We start from the raw sequence: 17,797 nt of genomic DNA, 5'->3' as shown, positions 1-17,797 counted from the left end.
TTGGGACTTCATCAAGATAAAAAGCTTCTGCACAACTAAGCTAACAATCAACAAAACTAAGAGGCAACCAATGGAATAGGAGAAGATATTTGCAAACGACATATAGGATAAAGGGTTAGTATCCAAAATCTATAAAGAACTTATCAAGTGTAACACCCAAAAAACAAACAATCCAGTGAAGAAATGGGCAAAAGACACGAATAGACACTTTTCCAAAGAAGGCATCCACATGGCTGACACATGAAAAAATGCTCAACATCACTAATTATCAGGGAAATATAAATCAAAACCACAATGAGACACCACCTCACACTTGTGAGAATGGCTAACATGAACAACTCAGGCAACAACAGATGGTGGCAAGGATGTGGAGAAAGAGAAACCCTTTTGTACTGCTGATGGGAATGCAAACTGGTGCAGCCACTCTGGAAGACAGTATGGAGGTTCCTCAAAAAATTTAAAATAGAACCACCCTACAATCCAGCAATTACACTACTAGTTATTTAACCATAGGATACAGGAGTGCTGATTCAAAGGGCCACATGCACCCCAATGTTTATAGCAGCACTATCGACAATAGCCAAGTATGGAAAAAGTCCAAATGTCCATCCACTGATGAATGAATAAAGAAGATGTGACAGGGGCGCCTGGGTGGCTCAGTCAGTTAAGCGGCCGACTTCGGCTCAGGTCATGATCTCACGGTCTGTGAGTTCGAGCCCCGCGTCGGGCTCTGTACTGACCGCTCAGAGCCTGAAGCCTGTTTCAGATTCTGTGTCTCCCTCTCTCTCTGACCCTCCCCCGTTCATGCTCTGTCTCTCTCTGTCTCAAAAATAAATAAACGTTAAAAAAAAATTAAAAAAAAAAGATGTGACATATACACACACACACACACACACACACACACACACATACAATGGAATATTACTCGACAATCAAAAAGAATGAAATCTTGCCATCTGAACGTGTATGGAACTAGAGCATATTATGCTAAATGAAACAAGTCAGAGAAACACAAATAGACAATTTCACTCAGGTAGAATTTAAGATAAAAAACTGATGAACATAAGGGAAGGGAAGCAAAAATAATATAAAAACAGGGTGGGGGACAGGGGCGCCTGGGTGGTTCAGTCAGTTAAGTGTCCGACCTCGGCTCAGATCATGATCTCGCAGTCCATGAGTTCAAGCCCCACGTCGGGCTCTGTGCTGACAGCTCAAAGCCTGGAGCATGCTTCGGATTCTGTGTCTCCTCTCTCTGCTCCTCTGCCTCTCATACTCACTCTCTCTCTCTCTCTCTCTCAAAAATAAATAAACATTAAAAAATTAAAACAAAAACAGAGTGGGGAACAAAATATAAGAGACTCTTAAATACAGAGAATAAACTGAGGGTTGCTGGCAGGGTGTTGGGTAGGGGGAAGGACTAAAGGGGTGGGGGCAATAAGGAGGACACTTGTTGGAATGAGCACTGGGTGTTATATGTAAGTGATTAATCACTAAATTCTATTCCTGAAATTATTATTACACTATATGTTGACTAACTTGGATTTAAACTAAAAAAATAATTAAAAGCTAAGGGGCACCTGGATGGCTCAGTCAGTTAAGCGTCCAACTTAGGCTCAGGTCATGATCTCACAGCTCGTGAGTTCAAGCCCTGTGTCAGGCTCTGTACTGACAGCTCAGAGCCTGGAGCCTGCTTCGGATTCTGTGTCTCCCTCTCTCTCTCTGCCTCTCCTGCTCTCATTCCGTCTCTCTCCCTCAAAAATAAATAAACATTTAAAAAATAATAATAATTAAAAGTTAAAAAATAAAAAAAATAAAAATTATTTTTAATATTTCACGTATGTTGTATAACAAGCTTTTGCTACTATCTGGCACTAATATTTCCAAGATGACAACCATTTGCTTTGTTATTAAGGTAAGTAAGTTCTCTAGGGGCACCTAGGTGGCTCAGTCAGTTAAGCATCCAACTTTGGCTCAGGTCATGATCTCACAGTTTGTGGGTTCAAGCCCCACATCAGGTTCTATGCTGACCATTCAGAGCCTGGAGCCTGCTTTGGATTCTGTGTCTCTCTGACTCTCTCCTGCCTGAACTCTGTCTCTTCTTCAAGAATAAACATTAAAAAAAAAAAAAAAGGAAAGAAAGAAAGAAAGTGCTCTAATGCTAAGCCTGGCTGGCTCAGTCAATGGAGCATACAACTCTTGATCTCAGGGTTGTGGCTTTGACCCCCACACTGGAAGCAGAGATTACTTAAGAATAAAATCTTTAAAAAAAAGAAAAAAGAAAGAGAGAGAGAGAGAGAGCTCTCTAATACTTTCTGACATCCACAAAACAAAATATACTTCCAGAAAAGAAGAGTCTGAATTCAAGAGGAAAAGATAGAAAACAAAAGATGAATAGTTACCTAGTTATTAATGGAGGAAAGGAAAAAAGAAGGAAGGATACACTAGTAAACAAGGCAATTTAACAGTCATAAAAAGAAAGAAAATCAAAGATACAAGAAGCTTTCAAAGGCAAACATAGTAGGAAAAGTTTATACGTCATAAATAATTACCCATACAAATGAATTTTTATTTCCCACAAAGAGAGCCCAACAAGTTGCTATTATTTGAATGAATCAGCTAATAAAGAATCCAAAATGCAAAAAAACAAAACAAAACAAAACAAAACAAAACAATTTGCAGAAGTGCTACTTAGCCTCTCTCTCCTGGACAGTAGCTTAAAGAAAAAAAAATACAGCATCACATTTTCAAAGTCTTAGAGGAGATGAAGACTCAAGAGTATGATATCGGTCAAAGACCCACTAGGAAATGAAAATAATTCAGTGTGTTCATAACTGAGAATTTAATAAAGACAACTGGTTACAGACGACAGAATAGCTGAGAGACCAAAAAAGGAACTTTGAGGCTGCCTATTGTATTAACAACAGTAGGAAACCATTACCACCCCTAGGCTAGGGAGACAGAGAGTATAGGATGCTGGGTCATCTGGCAAAAACTGGAACACCAATGGAACTGCCTAGAAGAAGCTAGAACGACAGAGGAAATGCAGTCACTAACAGAGAGAGGAGAAGGAATAATACTCTTCCCTTTCTCCCATCCTCTCATTCAATTTCTCACCAATGCCTCCCAAACTCAGCAGAAGACAACAGACATGGTATCATGGGAAAAAGACAATGGGCAGCCACCTTGCAAGGGAGCAGGATGGAGCAAAGAAATGGAATGCAGGAATGTATCTGAGAACAAAAGAGCCAACCCAGACATAAATCCTGTCCAGAAAAAAATGTTAAAAGTCTAAAAAGTTCAACAGTAATGATAAGTGTGCAGTTATAAATCCTATACAACTGATCAAACATTAACTTCTCTAAGAAATCTTTATGTCCTAAAGCTTAAGGCTAGGCACCATATGTTACAGTTACTTTAAGACTTGTACAATACAGGGGCGCCTGTGTGGCTCAGTCGGTTAAGTGTCCAACTTCGGCTCAGGTCATGATCTTACTGTTCGTGAGTCCAAGCCCATCGGGCTCTGTGCTGACAGCTCAGAGCCTGGAGCCTGCTTTGGATTCTGTGTCTCCCTCTCTCTCTGCTCCTCCCCCACTCATGCTGTCTCTCTCTGTCTCTCAAAAATAACCAAACATAAAAAAAAAAAACTTTTTTTAAAGACTTGTACAAGTTCTAATGAAGTTTCCATAGTGTGGTTACGTTACTTTTTCAACTAAAAATAAATTTCGTTTGAAAACTAAAAACTTACTGTAGAGAAAGTAATCTAAAGTAAGAGTTCTTTTTAGAATTAGGTCATCCTCCAACAAACATTTAATTCATATGTTCCAAAAAAGTTAAAACCATACCATTTAAATCTGCATTTTCAAATCTGACCCAGACTATTTTCTCCTTTTCTTCTGTCAGAGGTGTTCCACTGTAAGCCTGCATAGTAAATAGAAATGTTTGAATAAAAATGTTTTACAGTTATAGTATTATAGATGTTCAAGACAAAAAGTAACTTAAATAAAGCCAATCTTATCTCTTTCCAACTTCACCAAGATGTTCCAACATCTTAGGAACTAGCACATTTTGTAATATCTTTACTCCCAAAGAAAGTTATATAGAACTGTGATAACCTTGGCCAAGAAAAGGAGTTTTAACTTACTAAAGAATTGCAGAAACCTAAAATACAATGATCATAGTCTATTAGGAAACATCACTATAACTGAAAGGCACTCAAAAACCTACATCACCCCCTATATTGATCAACAAATAAGAAGGCTTAAGAAACAAACAAAATTGGGGCACCTGGGTGGCTCAGTCAGTTGAACATCTGACTTTAGCTCAGGTCATGATCTCACGGTTCGTGGGTTTGAGCCCCATATTGGGCTCTGTGCTGACAGCTTGCTCAGAGCCCAGAGCCTGCTTCGGATTCTGTGTCACCTTCTCTCTCTACCCCTCCCCCACTCGCACTTTGTCTCTGTCTCTCAAAAATAAATGAATGTTAAAAAAAAATTTTTTTTTAAAAAAGAAGAAAAAAACAAAACTACCACACGTATCTATTTAGTCTCAGGTGTTTATGATCATGTAACTACACTCTACCTAGAATTTTCTAACATATTACTTTCTGCTTGCCTCCAGTTCCAGGTAGAAGACAAGAGCCAGAGTTGGGGGTGAATAAAAAAGTACAGTATTAAACTTTTTAAGTCTCTTATCTGGCTTCTAGACCCAACCTATTAGCTGGTTTCTGCAGGCCAGCAAAGTTCACAAAGATAAGCTTAGCTGCCATGAAATCATAAGTGTCAACGGTGTCCATCCGTATTTAAAGGGAGTCATTGCTGCATAAAGCAAATGTTTCCATTTTAAAATGTTTAAAAATTGTATATATTTATAAGAATTTAGAATGTCAACAAAAGGCCTGCAACATTTTCAATTATAAAGTGGTACCCAGTTCACAAAATAATTATTTAATATAAACTGTACCAAAAGCATATAAAAACTACCAACCTGCATATAATTTGTGTTACACTCGACCCACTTTAAATTTCCATGCCAGTTTACAGCCCTTTTACCTTGTATGATAACTGAAAAGTATCTACATTGGGTGCCTGGGTGGCTCAGTCAATTAAGCATCTGACTCTTGATTTTGGCTCAGATCATGATCTCAGTGGTAAGACAGAGCCCAGCATTGGGCTCACACTGGCCATGGAGGCTGCTTGAGATTCTCTCTGCCCCTGCTAGTGCACACACATGCAAACACACACACACACACACACACACACACACACACACACACATGCACGCTCTCTCAAAAAGAATTATCTACATTGAAAATACTACTAAAAGACAAAATTACTGGGGCTCCTGGGTGGCGCAGTCGGTTAAGCGTCCGACTTCAGCCAGGTCACGATCTCACGGTCCGTGAGTTCGAGCCCCGCGTCAGGCTCTGGGCTGATGGCTCAGAGCCTGGAGCCTGTTTCCAATTCTGTGTCTCCCTCTCTCTCTGCCCCTCCCCCGTTCATGCTCTGTCTCTCTCTGTCCCAAAAATAAATAAACATTGAAAAAAAAAAGACAAAATTACTTTAATAAATTTACTACGTAAAAGAAATTATCTTACAAATCCTCACAAATCTCATTGCCTTTAAAAAAAAGTGAGATGTGTATAGAGTAGTTAATTCCTTTGAAGAAGAGGAGAAAACCTGTACTATATCTAACTAATTTATCAACTTGATCTTCAACTGCCTCATCCTCACCTCCTTCCTCTTTCTTTTTATGCTTAAAATCTTTTGTAAAAATAAACTTTATTTTGAATAATTTTAGATTATTAAATACAGTACAAAGTTCTCATATATCCCTCAACCAGTTTCCCCTAATGTTAACTATATAATCAAATCTGACTTTACCATGGAACATTTCTCAAAACTAGGACACTGACAGTATGCATTACTATTAATTAAGCCCCACACTTCATTTGGATTTCATCAGTTTTTCCACTAATGTTCTTTCTCAGTTCCAGGATCCAATCTGGAATAGCACAGTGCACTTAAGACAACTTTTTCTCCCCACATCACGCTCTCCTTTCATCTGGTAAAGCAGTAACATTTTTCAGAATTTTCTTCAGTTTAGCAGATTTATCACCTGCAGCATTATTCAACATTCTCTCAATTCCTCTGCAACATTTGCAAGATGTTCTCCTTTGATTTCTGAGTGATATGCAGAACAAAACAAAGTTGAATGAGGTCTTTCAGTGTACTGGGATTCTTGAACTTTTCTTTCCCCTTCAGGGGAAAATAAGACTTTCAAAACAAGCCTTGTCTACTTTTGCTATGTCTTCAAGTTCTCCTCTCTCCTTAGCAGACATGGTGTTCTTTACTAAGCATTCTTGAAAAAAATATGAAGCTGAGGCATCTGAGTGCTGTTTCCTGTGTGCCTTCCTGCAGGTCTGCACAAAAAAGGCATGTGACATCATGTCATTTTGCCTCTTAGCTTATGATATCTCTTGCCCATGTGTAGGTATTTTATTCTTAGTGAGGCACATACTCACCCAGTGCCCATCCAGCTTTCACTTGCTACCTTAATGGAGGTCAATATCAACGTACCACACAAAAGTCTCCTGCCGAGCACTGATTATTAGCAATCCTTCTTCAACCAAGATGCAATTACTCTAGCCCTCTTATTTACAATCAAAACTTCCACCCCATTATTTACAGTATTTTGTTATTTTCCCTTTTATTTCTTACCAGGTTTCTACCACATATACCCATTCATAAGCATAAAGTTTTTGTTGAACTTTAAAAGACATAGTTACAGCCATTGTAGGTATGTTGTATTTTTTTGTTGTACGTATATGTTTTGTTTCTTTTACCATACAGAAATAACCTCCCTTTTGCCAAAAAGTATAATTGTTAATTACTGCAAATTATTCTATAGGGATAACGTACCATAATTTGTTTGATTGCTATTGACATTTGGGCTGGCTATAATTTTTTTTAAGTTTTTTTAAGTTTTATTTATTTTTGAGAGAGAGAACAAGTTGGGGAGAGGCAAAGAGAGAGGCAGACACAGAATCCAAAGCAGGCTCCAGGCTCTGAGCTGTCAGCACAGAGCCCATTGCGGGGCTCAAATTCACAGACCATGAGATCATGACCTGAGCCAAAGTAAGACGCTTAAGTAAGACTGAGCCACCCAGTGACCTCTGGGCTGGCTACAATTTTTTACACTGAAAATGTAGAACTTTCACACACAAACACTGAAATGAAAAATTCTGAGCTTTAACTTTTTCCTTGCTGAATTATTTATTAATAAATTTTCATAAGTACAATTACTAGATCAAACAGCACAGCTAAGGGCATCTAAAAGGCATCAATGACATCTGCTGAACACAGTGGTAATTCATTCTATCTGTAACAGCTGAAGAAGCTGATACCAGTCTAACAACACATTTTCCCCCTTTTGTGGCTATTTGGAAACCCAGAGAATAATTTCTAGGCTCCATGAATTTGACGATTTCCAGAACAGGAGTTGGAACATAACATCAGCAAAAAACATAATTTTTCCGAATGGTTGACTGCACAGTACCACTGGGGGATTCTGGATTAAATATGGGGAAAAAAAGACCAGAGGTCACCAAACACCAAATCTGGTCCACCACCTGTGTTCATAAATAAAATTTTATTTGAATATGGCCATGCCCTTTCCTTTACATAAAAAGCAGTACTGAGTAGATGCAACAGATATTGTATGACCTGCAGAGCTTACCCGGCCCTTTGTGGGAAAGTTTGCCAACTACTGCTACACAAGACCATGAAGCCTTAAGGAGAAGCACCAAATATCCCTTCAGTGTAACACAGTGCCTGTCCCATAGTGGGTGCTCAAGTAAATGTCTGCTGCCTGAATTTTTGCTTTCTTTCCAGAGTAAACAGAATAATGACTTACATATTTCTTGAATGAACATTCTAATTCTTAGATCCATGACTACAGCTTTACCTCCACAGTTGCTACTCTGATCCAAATCTTCACAATCAATTGCACAGATTATCCTCTTTCTAATGTAGTAATGCTCATAAACACTATATTAATCTTATACCTTCCAGAACTTTTACCCTATCAGTTTTAAGAACCCCCTTTTGTCAATCTATTACTCAATCTGGTATTCTTGTTTCTCTACCAAACTCTCTATTCCCTCAAAGCCTCTGACCACAGCCTTTCTCCTCCAGCCAGCAAGAACTGCTTGCCATGCAGGGTTTCCACTAACACAAAAGGTGCCTTTGTAAAAATGTGATAAAGAGGCACTCCAGGGGCAGGCAAATTACAAAAAATTTTAAACGCCCCTTCCTTGGAACTAGTTTCATGCCAGGGCTCAGGGCTTCAGAGAAAGAGCAGTTTGTAGAGCCCAGGTTGGATTTCAGTCCCAGGTTGCTCTCCAGAACTATTCTTCTGTACATAGTCTAAGATACTCTACAGCCACAGCAATTCCTTTGCCTACCATACCCAGGTAGCCAGCCTCCTCCAACATCACATACGCAAGCATTCCATTCATTTTAACTAATGCTACTTTTGATATCCTTTGGAACTTGACTCTCACTCTTTCTCTGCTATGCATTCTCTTAGCAATTACACATTCAGTCTGTACTATCATGTAGAACACTTACTGATATGCTTGTTTTAGCAATTTTACTTCCCTTAGTAACCAAGTTCCTCAAAAAAGGAAAGCATTTATTATTCCTTTTTTAAAAGTTTTTTTAATGTTTTATTTATTTTTGAGAGAGAGAGCGAGCGAGTGCACGCACAAGTGGGGGAAGAGTCAAAAGAGAGGGACAGAGGATCTGAAGTGGGCTCTGTGCTGATAGCAGCAGCCCGATGTGGGGCTCGAACTCACAAACTGTGAGATCATGACCTGAGCCAAGCTCAGACACTCAACTGACTGAGCCACCCAGGCACCGCAAAGCATTTGTTATTCTTTACATGCTCCTATGAACCTTGTCATTGTGACCTATTTCCATTAGAGTTGTCTGAACATAATAAAGGAATACCAATACCCCGATACTTTAATTTATTTGATAAATACAATTTATTTAGTATAACTGAGATCTGGATTTTAGACTTTTCTAGGATGTGGTCATAAAGCTGAGACACTGGATCTATGAATGTCCTTTTCTGAACAGTGCAGTTACAGATCCCTTGCAGTCAGGAAATACTGACATCACCACAAGGAGAAAATAACTTTCCCTTCAGTAGTTCCACGGAACAGTGCTTCCCACAGCTACTGTCTCACAAGAATCACCAGAGGCTCAAACTGGATGCCACCTCAATTCCACTGAGTCAAACTCTCTGGGAAAGGGGCCTGGAAATTATTATTTTTAACACATGAGCCAAGTGACATTTATGTTAAGTCTGGACAACACTGCACTAGATATGATCCCAGAAGGGCTGCTCTTATTCTTTATTGTTACATTTATATAGATGGAACTCTGTATAAGTTAGAGTAACAAGGTATACTCTACTTGGCATATAAATACTGCTCAATATGAAAAAGATATAGATTTGTGTTCAGTATAGTATTTAGTTAATATAATATCTAGTTAATAAAATGCAAAATATATACTTTGCATTAATCACTTCAGACAGGCAACATTTAACGAGGACAAGAGAAAGATTCTGGAAATAGAACCCAACTAGAGAGTCCCAAGTCCCATCTCTCAACTAATATCTCACCTTGATTCTGTTTATGAGAGCAAGTCCTGAGGAATGATAATTGTGCCACTGTCAGCACAAAACTAAGGCACATGTAATACTAACAAGTATGGTTCTACCCTACCAATGCTCAGGATGCTAAAACATCAAAAGTCTTTGTGAAGTTGATGAGACCTGTGTCAAGTTTAGGAAAGACAACATTTCAGAACTTTCCTGGCCAATGGTTCTACTCCTGGGGCCTACTATTTCTGAAACTACACAGACACTTACCTGTGGTACAACATCCTGTAGAAAAGTCACAACACTTTCCATGTAGGACTGCTCCCTGGAAAGGGGTGAAATGGATAAAATTTATCCTGACAGCTTAAAACAAAACATGAAAAAGTTCTTTCTAAAGTCACTTAAAATATTTAAAAAAGAAAAAAGAAAAAAACCAACTCTCATCAACTGATAGTTCTGCAACCCTGCTTTCTAGTTTCTTTGAATATGTTATTAAGTGAAATGCAAATGAAATTTTAATATTTTTAAACATTGTCTCTTCTTAAAAGTCAGGTTCTCTTAATTTGACACAGATATTCTAACTTGTATTTGAAAGAGTGATGACACAAGGCTATGGCAGGACCTTCCTCTTGAGTCAAAGCAAAAGAATTTACCAGAGCAAGAAAAACTGTTGCTGATGACTCAGTATTCCATGACCTTTTCTTCAAATTGGTTACGTACCTAGTCTCTTACCTGTATACAGCAAAATGAATCTGTATTTTGCTGCAGGTGCAAAATTAGGAGATACTAAGACATCCTCACAGAACTTTGGCAATAGACAAGACATGAGAAAATATTACAATGCATAGAAGTGAAGAAAAATGATACTGTTAGGGTCACTGAGATATTTTAAATAGGAAGTATATGGATATCAGCAAGTGGGAAAAAATTCTTCAAAATACCAAATCAATTCATTTCATTTCATGTGAAAAATTACATTTAAATAAAATCATAGGAGTTATCCTAAATCCTATAAAAAAGCGGTATGCCTTAGATAGCTACCAAAACTGATTAGGCCTAAAAAGAAAAAAAAGAAAAACAATTTGATTAGGCCTACCTCTCCAACCTTATTTTCCTGCCACTCTCCTAACTTACTCTGCTTCAGTCTCCTGCAACTTCAATTCCTAAAATAGACCAAGCTCCTTGAATCAAAACCTTTACACCAGCTTTGTTCCTGTCAGGAATCTTTCCCATACTCTTCCATCCCTTTCATATCTCCAGCTTATGTGTCACCTCCTCAGAGAGGCCCTTCCTGACAGCCTAAGTCCTACTCCCTACTATCATTCTCTATCATAGCACACTGTGCAGTGTTCAAGCCTATAGTAACTTAGTGTTCCTCCCACTAGAATATAAACTCTATTACAGAAAGGAATCCAACTCTCATTTTCCCTTCTACCTCCAGAATCTACAATCCAGTACTTTAGGCATGGAGTGGATGTTTGAGCATTATTCGTTAAAAGAATACAAATAAATAAAAAACTTTTTTTAAAAAAACACTAAAATTACGTATTTAATTAACAAAAAAAAAAGCAATATATGTTGAATACCAATATGGTAATGCAACATACAATACTGCCTAAGTGCACAGGCTCTGGAGACAAACTGCCTGGGTTTTATCCAGGTTCCCCTTCTTGGCTGTTCCCAAGGGCAATTTACTTAATTTCTCCCTGCTTTGGTATTCTCACCTATAAAACAAAGGCTGAGAGGGAGGGGGAAAAAATGAAGACTGAAATAGTACCTAACTCATAGCTAATAACATGCTTAACTTGTTCCATGGCCCATAGTTAGCAAAGAAATATGGCCCCAGGAAATACAGGAAGGAAAAAAAGGAAGTATTATAGTAAAATACATATACTTTTCTTAGTCTGAAAAGGCAATCTTTATGTAACATGCTAAACTGCCCAAGGGAATAATACAAAATATTAACATTCCCTTATAAACATTTTAAAAGGTAGAAAACAAGTTTCACCTCATCCAAATACTGAAGGATCTTAATTGTCCACCCTAACCTACTTTATATAGGTCAACCTCCCTATATTCCATTTACGAAAATAGCTTGCCTTACCCATATCTGTTCACTCTAGTCCCTTTGCCTAAAATGTACCTTTGATTCTAATTGTCTAAACTCCATTCAGCCTTTAAAGTACATTATGTTAGCTTCTTAATAAAACCCTTTAGGATCTAAAATACTAAAATATTCCCATTAAATACTCCCACTAGAATACTCCTTTCAATTCTCATGCTGTTGTGCTGGCATCTTTTTTGTTAATTATAGTGATTTCAAGTATACATATCTTTTTTTAATGTTTATTCATTTTTGAGAGAGAAAGAGAAAAACACAGAGTGCAAGCAGGGGAGAGGCAGAGAGAGAGAGAGAGAGAGAGAGAGAGAGAGAGAGAGAGAGAGAGATAAACATAGAATCTGAAGCAGGCTCCAGGCTCAGAACTGTCAGCACAGAGCCCAATGCGGGGCTTGAACTCATGAACCGTAAGATCATGACCTGAGCCGAAGTCGGATGCTTAACAGACTCAGCCCAGGTGCCCCTCAAGTAACATATCTTAAAACCACATTAGATCATATGCTCCTAGGAGCGCCTGGGTGGCTCAGTCAGTTAAATGCCAACTCTTGATTTTGGCTCAGGTCATGATCTCAGAGATCATGAGATCAAGCAAGCACAGAGCCCACTTGGCATTCTCTCTCTCTTCTTTTTCTGCCTTTCCCCTTGCTCACGTGCACAAACATGCGTGCCCCTTTCTAAAAGTGAATAAACATTTAAAAAAAAAAGATCATATGCTCCCAGAAAGTATAAATAGGCTTTGTCAAAGAATGCTTAAAATATAGAATGTACTCTTTATGACACTGACTCTGAAACTTTCTGACTGAGACTTAGAGTAAGAGATACATTTTACATCAGGATCTGGTGAACATATACATACATATGAAAATATCCATGTGTGTGTCACAAAAGAATACTCCCAATTATATTTTCTATTATATGCTATTTCATTTTTTAAATAATGGTCCTGATCCACTGAATTAATGATCCACCAATTTTTGAACCTGGAGTTGGAAAAATGATCATTCCTTAGAATTTAGCACAATGCTTTTGACATACTCTGTAAACGTGACTACATCGACTTGACCCTCCCATTATTCCTTTTATTTGGCCTTGGCGATATTTATCATCCTATAAAGCCTTAATTAAATTTAAAAAGTAATCAACGTTCAGAAAGGAAACCTGAATGTTAGTTACTATTCTGAGAAAATTTTCTTTAGCTTTTAGGCTTATACTGAAATTTGCTTACGTGACAGCCTGGGGGCGAACCACAACTCCACCAGTACAACGACTGGGTCTTCTGGGAGAATCTGTAGCCATAGCTTCATTCACTAAACCTGTTTGCAGAATGGAAGAGATAGAAAAAAACTGATCATTATTGTTGGCGGTAGAGGGAAAGGTTTATGGTTGCTCACTAGAGATCCCTTATCAAAAATGCCTAAAATATAGGAAACCTTCCCAGAAATTCCAATTATACCAGAAAGGGGAAGATTAGGAGAGGAAGTAGATAAAGAAGTTTTCTAATTATCGTGAGAGGTTTTTGTGGTTTTTTTTGGACTAAGCCTCAGAACCCCAAAACTAGTTAAGACTCTTTCTGGCCCCTCTCATCCACTGTTAACACAAACTAGAAAGGTAAGATGTGCTACATAGAGAGTCTAGCACAAGACCACTTAATATTTTTTAAAAATGTGCTATCTCTGTGTGCCAAAATTTTTAAATGTACTAAAATCTTAAATTGAGATAGTGAAAATACACATAACACATTATTTGGAGACTTAATGGAACAGTGAGGTAATATCTTCCAACTAAAACTGTTGGGAATCTATAAGCAAGACTGTACATTGTAACTATGTTTGGTGATGGATGTTAACTAGACATTGTGGTGATCATTTCAAGATATGCACAAATATCAAATCAAATTATGTTGTGCATCTGAAACTAATACAACGTTATGTCAGTAACAGCTATAAAAAAAGGATTGCATGATCATAATTTGACAAGAGTTTTTAAATCAGATTGTCAATCCCCTTACTATTATAACCTAAACACCAGAGCCTTAATAAGTAAGTAATAAAAACCTATATGACATTAGAAGCCCCTTGTCCTTTCCTGTCACATCACTGAATCTTGATCCTTTAATGGTCATTAAGCATCTGAATCACTGTGTAGATGTTAAGAACATAGAGTGTACTTGGTTAAGGCTAAAAGAGGATTGACAGCAATATCAATGATCTCTTACAGGGCTCAGGAAAGTCCACAACCTGGAACTAATCTTGAAAGCCCTTAAAACCATCACTTCTAAGTAAGAAGCATTCTCTCACCGTATTTGAAAATTCCCAAACTGAGGAGTCTCACCTGCTACAACAAAAACACCCTTTGCCCCACCTAGTCCAGGTACCCCTTCCTCGGTAGGTATCTTCACCACCAACCCCTCAGCACTCTCATTTCCATTCCACCCTTCATTTCCCGAAACAGAGCCTTCCAAGAAATGTCCTATAAGGGCCCTGTCTCCTGAGGACGACCCTCAGGCCCCACTCTCCTGAAAGACACGAACAGCGATACCCACTTAACCTCCAACGCGGAGCCACCGCTGCCCCCGGCCGCCCTCTGGCCCCTTGCCCTTCTTCCCCTCCCCCTCCAATCTCGATAGCTCTCTCTCGTCGAATCCATACCAGTCAAGCCCTCTCCCCTCACGCTGCTTGCACCTCGTTCTCGCCAAGCCTCCCCAAAGCCACAGCCCCACCAGCCCTCTCACCGGCCGCCCCGCCGGTAAACGCTGTTCTCCAGCTCAAGGCTCACTGTTTGGAGTCTCCCCTCGTGATTGACGGCTACCACTTCCTACCACGCCTCAGCGGAACTACTTTTCTAGCCAATCCCAGAAGGAAACTGGCTACGGCCGGGCACCGCCCTTGGAGGTCAGCTTCGCCAACCAGCAAGTAGAAAAGAGGCGGACCCGCCTCCTGAATTTATCCAATCCGCTGGGGCTCCAGGGAAAACAAAACAGTATGTAAGTTTGGGTGAAGCCGAGGTGTCAGGTTCGGTTGCGAACGCAGGCAGGTAGGGAGAGTTACGAACATGTCTATTTTCCTTTGCAGACAGCACACCTTCGTGGCTTTGTCAAAAGGAATTAGGTCTCAGACTCCTCTGCACCTCAGCTGAGCGTCTCGGGCTGGGAGTCGGAGGACCCGGGACTGGTCTGTTTACATCGAATTCTCGCGACAGCTAGTTCGAAGCACAAAGCACGTGGACATGGCAGCTGCCAATCACTTTCTGCTGGCCACTCACCCATCCCTAACCCGCCTTCTGCCCCGCCCTTCTCGATGTGTTTACCTTCCGGGAGCCTCGGCTGGCTTGCGCGGGTGGGCAAACCTAGAGCCAAGGAGGTATTGAGCTAAATGAGGGGCGCGGCCGGTGATCGTGTCAATTTGAGCAAGGTTTGTGGAGCTCACCTGACTCCTTCCTTACCTGTTTCCATTTCGCCTATGGAAGAGATCGCGATTTCGCCAGTGTCATTGCGTCAGTTACGTTTCCTTTACATTTACATTTATAGATTTTTTGAAACAACGCTCAATACAGTCTTAAGTAATTCATAAGTATTATCAAATGTAATACGGCAATCCCATGAGGATATAGCTTATTAATAGGCATGAGGTTTGTAGAAAATTGGCTGAAACAGCAATAAAAATTTTTAAAAGGTTTTAAGCACAATGGAGGATGGAAAAGTTTAGTAAAGAAACTACCTCAACGGAAATATGCAGTTAATCAGGTGCTGGAGAGATAGATGATAGATATACCGATATAGATATAGATGTAGATGTAGCCAAGAAACCACCTATATGCTCTTGACGCTCTATCAATGCCAATAAATAGCACACCCAAAGTGCTATTTATCGAGCTAATGTTTGAACATTGGCTAATAACAGATTCTGAACATTTATCTTCTTCCACTACACACACAAATTCTGAGCACCATGGCCTTTTAAGATTTGCTTCCTACATTAAGCCCACTAACGGAAGAATCTTTCCACAGTTCTAAATTCCTTTTGCTCTTATTGCTATCATTAGCTTACTTCTTTGCTGTATTTGAAATGTTTGGAGTTTCTCTTGTGCATATCGCATTTTCCCCAACTGGAATGTTAAATTTTTCCTAGGTATTAGAAGACTAAAGTTTTCATATTTTTCAATCCCTCTTACCACCTAACAGCCCCAAACACAACAGGTATTTCAAAATTCAGACTTACTTGAATTAAATAATTACTATTTTCATGCCGTCAAGACCCAGAGCAGGAATAAAGAGAAAATCCAGAGGAAACCAATAGGTAATAATCACAAATGGGACAACCAGCATTTGTATAAAGTTATTCAGTTAAAATAGCTGTTTCATATGCATTGTTAAACTCCATAGCTCTTTGACTATTCCTCTACAAAGCTATGGAAAAAAACAAAGAAACAAAAAAACATAAAGAATACAGTTGTACACAAGTTCACTCATTCATTCATTCATTCATTCAACAAATATTTTAATACCTATAAAATGTCAGGCATGTTCTAAGCTCCACAGGTACAGTGATAAACAAATCAATCAATGTGCTTTCCTCAGCCAGAGAATTTACATTCTGATGGGAATACAGAAATAAACAGAGAAATTCAAGTAGTGTAAAATGCTATGAAAAAAATATAATAATCCAGATAAATAGATGGCTGGATATACGTAGTGTCATCAGGGAAGCCCTCTCAGGAGATAACATTTTATTTTTTATTTTTTATTTTTTCAATATATGAAGTTTATTGTCAAATTGGTTTCCATACAACACCCAGTGCTCATCCCAAAAGGTGCCCTCCTCAATACCCATCACCCACCCTCCCCTCCCTCCCACCCCCCATCAACCCTCAGTTAGTTCTCAGTTTTTAAGAGTCTCTTATGCTTTGCCTCTCTCCCACTCTAACCTCCTTTTTTTTTCTTCCCCTCCCCCATGGGTTTCTGTTAAGTCTCTCAGGATCCACATAAGAGTGAAAACATATGGTATCTGTCTTTCTCTGTATTTTAACAAAGACTTTAATGAAGTATGTGAGAAAGCTACTGTGGGAAAAAAGCAGTCCAGACAAAAGGAACAAGTACAAAGGTCTAAGAAGGGAATGAATTTTGATGAAGAGTGAGAAAAAGAGTATGACTTAAGCAAAGTGAGATAAGTAGAAAGTGATAGCAAACTAGGTAAGTAGTGGCAGATGGAGTATGGTCTTGTATAGAATAATAGTTTCAATTTTATTCTAGGTGGGAATCTTTTGGAGGACTTTCACCTAGAAAGTATCATGATCATATTTACATTTCTAAAAGAGTATTCTATCTAGTATACAAAGAATAAACTGTTGTCAGGGAGGAAGTATGAGTGGAAGCAGTGGGTCAAGTAGTGAAGCTATTTCAGTAGACCAGGTGGGAGATGCAGTCTAGAACTGGGCCTAGAAGTGAAGCAGTATTGGGTTAGTTGTGGGATAGAAGGGAAAAAGAGAATCAAGGATGATGCCTGTGTTTTGGGCTTTAACAACTAAGTGATGACATTATGAATAGGATGAACACTGGTGAAGTTACACATTTTTAGGAAGGGCGCATTTCTGTGTTTTGGTTTCATCCTTTATAAATTGTAAAAAGACTATTCTGAGGTTCATAGGATTTTTATGAATAGTAAAGAAATTTTAAATTCTTAGAACCAGGGGCACCTGGGTGGCTCAGTCAGGTATTGGGATTCTGCTTGGGATTCTGTCTCTCCCTCTGTCTGCCTCTCACCTGCTTGTGCTCTCTCTCTCTCTCAAAATGAATAAGTAACTTTAAATAGATAGATAGATAGATAGATAGATAGATAGACAGATAGATTCTTAGAACCAGTTAGAAATTTCTCCAAATTAACTACTTCTAATTAACCACTATGTCTAATTACTCCATTTTTTTTCTCCACAGAGATGGTATAAGATTCTCTCATGAGACTTCAAATAGAGAGAAAGCAAATTTGTGGAGATAATTTTTTAAATGGAAGTAAC

General features: G+C 38.8%; 1 protein-coding gene across 1 annotated transcript in view; it reads right to left on the bottom strand.

Annotated features, from left to right (window-relative positions):
- Positions 1-15,239, bottom strand: part of BCAS3 (BCAS3 microtubule associated cell migration factor) — a 629,762-nt gene extending 614,523 nt beyond the window's left edge. Inside the window, exons 1-6 of the mRNA XM_043582630.1 lie at positions 15,230-15,239; positions 15,050-15,133; positions 14,437-14,514; positions 13,014-13,101; positions 9,940-9,994; positions 3,843-3,918 (exon numbers count right to left, since the gene is read on the bottom strand). Of these exons, the coding sequence (XP_043438565.1) occupies positions 3,843-3,918; positions 9,940-9,994; positions 13,014-13,101; positions 14,437-14,514; positions 15,050-15,133; positions 15,230-15,239 (391 nt within the window). The remainder of the gene's footprint in view (positions 1-3,842; positions 3,919-9,939; positions 9,995-13,013; positions 13,102-14,436; positions 14,515-15,049; positions 15,134-15,229) is intronic.
- Positions 15,240-17,797: the final 2,558 nt, after the last annotated feature.

This window comes from Prionailurus bengalensis, chromosome E1 (assembly GCF_016509475.1).
Source record: "Prionailurus bengalensis isolate Pbe53 chromosome E1, Fcat_Pben_1.1_paternal_pri, whole genome shotgun sequence".
NCBI classification, from domain to species: domain Eukaryota; kingdom Metazoa; phylum Chordata; class Mammalia; order Carnivora; family Felidae; genus Prionailurus; species Prionailurus bengalensis.
The sequence above is the reverse complement of the archived record's forward strand: the minus strand, read 5'-3'. Positions and strand labels throughout refer to the sequence as shown.